The 7,029-nt window shown below is 38.3% G+C and overlaps 1 protein-coding gene across 1 annotated transcript in view; it reads right to left on the bottom strand.

Moving 5' to 3' along the window:
- Nucleotides 1-6,043, bottom strand: part of IREB2 (iron-responsive element binding protein 2) — a gene marked incomplete at its 5' end in the record, with an annotated part of 22,825 nt that extends 16,782 nt beyond the window's left edge. The window contains 3 exons of the mRNA XM_009578999.1: nucleotides 1,174-1,311; nucleotides 2,510-2,675; nucleotides 5,954-6,043. Of these exons, the coding sequence (XP_009577294.1) occupies nucleotides 1,174-1,311; nucleotides 2,510-2,675; nucleotides 5,954-6,043 (394 nt within the window). The remainder of the gene's footprint in view (nucleotides 1-1,173; nucleotides 1,312-2,509; nucleotides 2,676-5,953) is intronic.
- Nucleotides 6,044-7,029: the final 986 nt, after the last annotated feature.

The raw sequence follows: 7,029 nt of genomic DNA, 5'->3' as shown, positions 1-7,029 counted from the left end.
GTAGGGAAGGGTTTCTTATCATAGGCCAGCAGCTGCTGAGATCCTGTAAGCTTTCCAAAGTGAAACTACAGAAGCTGGATTTATCATTACAAAGCAGCATGTTGAGACCTCTTGCCAACACTTGGTCTTTCCGATAATTTTAGGCTAGCCTAATTGCAATTGAATCAGCTGTCCCTCCAGACACTGAATGGACTGACCACAGAACTGAAACAACACATATGCAACATAACAAATCATTTGTAGCTTCTTGCTCTTCACTCTTCTAATACTAACCAAACTGAAATCCTCTATGTATTTGGAAGGTCTACAGAAATGACTCATACACGCATGTCCATTTGACCACAGGCTTTTTCCCCCCATGAGCTTTTAAAATTCCCAAAGAGCTTGAGCAATATACACAATTCTGCATGAGTTTGAAAGGCTCCATGATGGAAGGGCGGGGGAGAAAGTGGAGGGGAGCTGCATTATTTACTTAGTGTTTACTTCAGCAAACATTGAATAAAACGCGAGTTTTTCCTCGTTTGCAGTATTTTTTTGCTTTTCTAGCAAAAGGCAGCCCCAGGTTGTTTTCATCACATTACTGCCCATCAGAAAAGCAAAACCAAGCTGTCAGTTTTCCAGTCCCAAAACTTTTCCAGACTCCTACAATACACTTCTCTCTCTGCAAATATATGCAGCCTTTTTTTCATCTGTTGTAAAATCCAGGCCCATTTGGGGCGGGGGGGGGAATCAATCATAAGCTATGGGTTGAAATGACAGTCTTTCAATATGTCCAGTAGGGTTGCAAGCCGTTTCTCTGGAGCTGTGACAAGGCAGTCACGTTTAAAAAAAGTTTTGTTTAACATTAATAGTAAAAACAGGGCAAAGCAAAATTACAAACTCTCTCTGCCTCACTGTCTTAAGACATTATCTTCTGGAAACCATGACAGATCCAGTTATTTCAGCAATCTCTTGCCCAGAATTTGGGTTCAAATTCTCACAACCATTCTTTCTCTCTTTTAAGAGTGTTATTTTATCCATTTTTATCCAACCCTCTTTCAGATACCACCAGGTCTAGTTTCAGGGATCCACACATGACAAATAATTTGATGGCATAGTACCAAGACCAGAGTGAATCCATACTTCAGTATCAGACAAGAATGTATGATTCATCAAAAAAATGAGGTACGTTACCATTTGCTGAAATCAATCTGCAGAGAATGGTCAACAGTGAGATCAGTTGGGCAGGCAGGATTGACTTTCACAGGATCTCCTCCAGCATTTCTCACAGCTTCCCTCATGGCAGCAAAATCCACCATTGCTGGAATTCCACTAACAGACAGAAAAACAAAATAGTATAATAACATGCGACATTAACTCACTAAAATATACAAGCTTCTTTTTACTTTTAACTTTATTTAAGTCTAGATCTACCTAAGTTCTGTTTCAGATTATAAACCCCTACTATTCTATTCTCGAAACATTAAAGAACTTGAAACATTTTTAAAAGTTAATGGAGTTGGTACTCATTCAAAACAAGCAACAGCATGTTTGAAGATAACATACCAAACAAGAACATAGGAACATCTCAAAGAAGAGAATTACATTTCTCTTTTGTCCAGCTATGCTTCTGAAGTGTGATGGTACTTTACTACAAAACTAATTTTTAGATACTTATTACCTTTACGATAGAACCTTGCTATGCAAACAATGCTTGTACTATACATTTTAATACCTTAGCATGTATTATTACTCTTCTTACAGACAGCCATTTCTGAAGCTCATAGCATTTTACAAAAATATTCTTGTTGCTATTACATAGATATGTGTACCTGAAGTAGAAAACTGAGAGGACAATGTTTATATAACACAGTACCATATAAATCTTCCTGACTTTGCTTGCTAAACAGAAGTTACCTCATTTTTATTATTAATATCACAATTCCCTTTTTTAATTATCTCACTTCTTGATAAATATATAGTTAATGAGTCAGCAAAACAGCTTAAATTTAATATTTGCAAATTGCTGAAGGGCTGCCCTTTTAGCTATGCCATACTCAAATCACAAAGAAAGTTAATATCCTAAGAGACTTCTTTTTAAATATATGTATTATTCATGGATTCAACTGGATTACGTATACTTGTAGAGTAAGCAATATTTAATCTTCAGTTATCTCAAGCAAGAATTCTATATATTTCAATGAACCATCAGCCATCTGGCTACAGCCAAAATGTCACCACTTCCATTTGTGTTTTGGCTCTTATCTTGTAAAGTGTTCCTTGTAGGCCAACAGCTTCAGCCTCGCCAACCTGCACTAAAACCAGGGTACCCTATGGAACAACTCCTATCTTTGCATCACATGTAATTATCACGAGGAATCTACTGGATGGCAGAAGCAGTGCACAGGTTTCCATTGAGAAAAAGATACTTCAGTATCAAAAGGCTAGGTGCTATTTATTTTCAAGCCAAAGAATTGTACACACAACTTGGTGAGTTTACCAAGTTTTTGGCGCGCACACACACACTTACGTAAAGTCTTGAAGAACAACTCTGGCAGGACAGAAGGGCACTTCAACATTATTCTGCTTTGTCTTCCAGTCTAAGATGTTCATAGCATCTGTTTCTTTCACTAAGAAGCCATCACAGTTACGGATACTGGATTCAAACAACACTCGTATGGAATAAGGCAGAGTATCTAGGGTAAAGCAAATTAACTGACTTAATTAGTGCAACGCCTTCAGGTTATGTAGTTTTTTAAAAATTACAATCTCACATTTCTAAGGAATTCCACTTTGCTAGGGATTGGAAGGATGAGAGCTACAGGAGTCTGCCTCTCCAGTTGCCTTTGGGTTTGATCTTCATTACACAATATGGAACAGTGAGTTGCATAATGTATACATTGCAGAAGATGAGTTATCATATGGGATTTGAATGGAAGATACCAATGGCTTGACCGCACTGTGTTAAGACAGTGACATTTAAGAAGGTATGCTATGCTGGCAGGAGAGAGATGCAAGGAATCTAGAGTTGGGATTACTGATCAGAGTGGGTGAAAAGCAACAACAATTAGAATACTCAAAAATATTTTTAACTGTGAATTTCACCATTTCATTGCTTGAGATATCAAGCCAAAAGCATCCAATGCCATAATATTTTCTTTTTTTTTTTTTTTAAATAAACAGTGATATGAAGACCAGAAACTATTCTGCCATGTGCCCCCAAATTAACACATTTCATAAAATATAAAGAAGAATATCATACACTAAATACAACTTTAGTTAGTCTGGATTAAAGGTATTGACTAGAAGCAGCTTTCTGGCACAAAAAAAATTTAGGGAACTGGAAATGAGAATGAAAAAAGTTGGGGGAGAAGAAAGAAGCAGATGCCACTATTCACTGCGAACAAAAAAATCAACATTAATTCACATTTCTCCCCAAATCCCATTATTTTCAGCACCATTCAAGCAAGCAAATGACTATGAGAACAGTGAGAAATACAAAAAAAAGCTAGTTGGAAGAAGAGGGTGAAACAGTTAAGTTCAGGCTTTAACAAAAATGTTAAATTTGGTGGTCTCAACCTAATCCAGAGATTTGTCCACAAACTATTAATATAGGATTTGCTGACTCTGTTCTCATTGTGTGTCCTTCTCAGATATTATCATTGTTGTCTAATTAGACAAGTGACTCAAAATAATATAAGAATGTCATCAAAAACATGTCTAATCAGCTGTAATGCCACCACGTACTTTATTTAAAAGCCAAGTTACCAGAAGAAAATGGTTTTGCTTTTTCTTGGATTACAAATAATACGCAGTGCATTCTTACAGTGATAAATCTAACTGTCCAGTGGGCTGCTTAGCAGCCATCAGCTATGGAGAAGCGACTGCTTCTCTCTATTAGGCACTAGCAAGCTCACACCTGCCACATTGTGTGTAGTTTTGGGCCTCCCAGGATACAGGAGATCTCAAGAAATGAGATCACATCCAGAAGCGAAGGGCCTTCTAAGATGGTTATGGGGCTGCTGTACCTGACACACAGCAGCAGTTGGGAGACCTAGGTTTGCTGAACCTGAGAAGAGAAAGCTAAGTGAGCTAACTGTAGTTGTCCACACCTAATAGGAACTGCGGAGAAGGTGAGGCCTGACTTCTCGGAAGTGCACAGTAAAAGGACAAAAAAAAGTCACAAGGTGCAGGAAGGGACACTGCGACTGGATACAAAGAAGTTCACAGGGAGAGTGGTTAAGCACAGGATCGAGGGAGGCAGTGGAATCTCCATCCTCCCAGATTCGCAGAGCTCAGCTGAGAATGGCTCTCCAAGTTAGCTCTAGTCCCAGAAAGAGGCTGGACTAGATCTCCAGATGCCCCCTCTGCCCTAAATCATTCTGAGCTCTTTCTAGCTACCATTTTCCCCATAACTGAATACTATTTTAAACACTAGAAAATCAGATTCTCCCTAGCAAATTGGCAAATAAATCAATTAACATTTACATTAGTAATCTGATTAACTCAAACAGGCACTTACTGTCAGATTATAGTCAGAAGCCCCAAGGCAGAGGGCAAACAGGTAAAACCAAAAATTAATGTTCTAGCAACAAATGCAATGAGCAACTCCAGATGCTGGACTTGCTATCAGTGCTGTCCCACACTGTGCCTACATTTTATTTAATATCTTGCTCATATGTAGTTAATATGAGGCTTCCAACTTCTGCACAGAAGTTTCTATTGGAAGACAAAGGCACTCTTAGACTAGTCTATTTAGACTCCTTCTCCGAATATCTTCGGGAATATCTGCTGCTGCTCCAAGCTTTATGGCACATCTTATCAGAAAGTAGTATCTTCTGTTTATATTTCCACTTCTGTCATGAGGCTTTTCAAAAAACTGCTGTAGAACTGACTGGTTTTGTCACTACCACACTACTGCTTCTTCCTGGACAAAGGCACAAACAGAAGCATTCTACCTCCTTCTTACGTGCCTATCTGAAAGATTAACTTCATTATTACAAGTAGTAGAAATTTGCAAGAGCACGATGTTGTTGCACAAAAGTTTCAGCAGCCATTGTGCACTAACTCCCCTTTCCCCTTGAAACAACAGGGGAGTAATTACTGCTGTCAAATATGGGTTTAAAGTGAAAAATCCACTGGTCATTTTTTAGTTAAGAAACACATCACGAATTCTGTGAATATGGGAGAGTAATTCAGACCTTGCAAAATTGAAAAAAAATCCCAAATACCTCTAATATGTACCTCAGGTAAGTATTTTAGGAGTTTAACATGAAAGCAAAGGGAGAGAATAATGAAAGTGTGTTTTGATTATCTGCAAGAGTAAAGCCTATTCTAGCTGACACTGATCTATAGCTTTCTCCATCTGCATGTATTCCCCTCTCCCATTACATGTGCACATACTTTTTATTTTTCAAAAGGCACCCAGACACAGAGACACAATAAAAGTCTTTTTGGCACATACCACTTGGTGTTATATTACATACTAATGACATGCTGAGATTGAGCAATTATATGAACACCACAAAACCTCACCTTTCTGTAGCAATTGCAGTAGAAGCTATGTTCTAGTAAACACACAGTTACCCACTATCTGAAGTTGCTGGTAAGGTGAAACTAGAACACCAAGAAGCAGTACAAAATTATAGTAAAAACTATATTTATTTTTGAAGTACCACATAAGAGTTCTCTGTCACTTCATTTTTTTCCAAAAGAGAAATTATTCTGATTTGAAGTATTGCTGAAAACTCCAGCAGCACCTATACTTCCTTTCTTACTGAAAAAAAGCTACATGAAGAATTACCCCCCACCAACTTCATAAAGCAATAACTGACTGGAAAATTATAAGCTTTCAAATACACCTATTAAGAATTCACATATTCACGATTGCATCTCCTAACATTTTACAGCAGTAAGTGGTGCGTGTTTACTGCTGGTACCATCCTAATTACAAACAACTAAAAAGTATCATTACCATACTTGGCGCCTCCAAGTTTTGAGACATTGTAGAACTTCTTTTGTGGATAGCTTCCTAATGCTTCAATTACGGGCTGGTAAGGGCTTCCTGGGGGAAAAAAAAAACAAAACAAACCAAAACATTACAGCCATAAAAGAATGGAAGGTTTGAGCACTGATAGAGGACTCATAAGAACAGCTTTTTATTTCTGATTTTACCAAAAACAATGTTCCTCTAGGACTGTAAGTAAATTGTAATATAGAAAGGATTGAGACACCTAATGATGTAGATGTGTGACTAAGATGAGTTTTAAAAGTAATAATAGGTATATACAGGTCATGCAAGTAATCAGCATAGTCTCATACCTGAATACATTTGACCTTTATTGTCTCAGTTTACCATCTACAAAACAGGATAAATGCACCTCACCAACTCAGATAAGAGATACAGGTCTTTATATAGTAGAAAACATAAAGCATTAAGTGCTGGGCTAATGACAAGCAAACAAAAGACAAAAATAAACCTCATAACAGCTATTAGGTTGAGAGAATAAATAACTTAAGAGAAGTGGTGGTTCACAAAAAGAACGTTTTAATTCAATCACTAGCAAACTAAAGGGACAGTGCTAATGATACACCCCCTCAGGCCTAAAGAACTTCATATAGTAAAAGTTTAAGGAAATAAAATCTATATTACAAACAGCAGGGAAAATGGTGTTTAGTTCTGACATCACTGAGCTGCTCCTGTGAGCACAAATACCAAACGCTGGATCTGCAGCAGAACCCTTACCCTTTGTTTGCTGTTTGCTTTGATCTTAATACACGACAGTTACACTTGCATTGCGAAGCAAATGCTACATCATCAACAGCTAACAAAAACTGCGTCACTTGAACATCCAAACAATTAACATCACCCCCCAAATTAAGCCGAGTACCGTTTAGGCCTCAGCCCAACGAGCAGGCACCTTTATGGGCACGACATCCCTCGCTCGCCGCGGCGTTTGCGGCAGAGGGAACCGAAAGAGGGACAAAAATGGTTGTCAGGAATAACGGGAGGCCCGGCGGGACGGGCTTACAGCCGCGGCCAGGCGCCCC

This window comes from Fulmarus glacialis, unplaced genomic scaffold (assembly GCF_000690835.1).
Source record: "Fulmarus glacialis isolate BGI_N327 unplaced genomic scaffold, ASM69083v1 scaffold36655, whole genome shotgun sequence".
NCBI lineage: Eukaryota > Metazoa > Chordata > Aves > Procellariiformes > Procellariidae > Fulmarus > Fulmarus glacialis.
The sequence above is the reverse complement of the archived record's forward strand: the minus strand, read 5'-3'. Positions and strand labels throughout refer to the sequence as shown.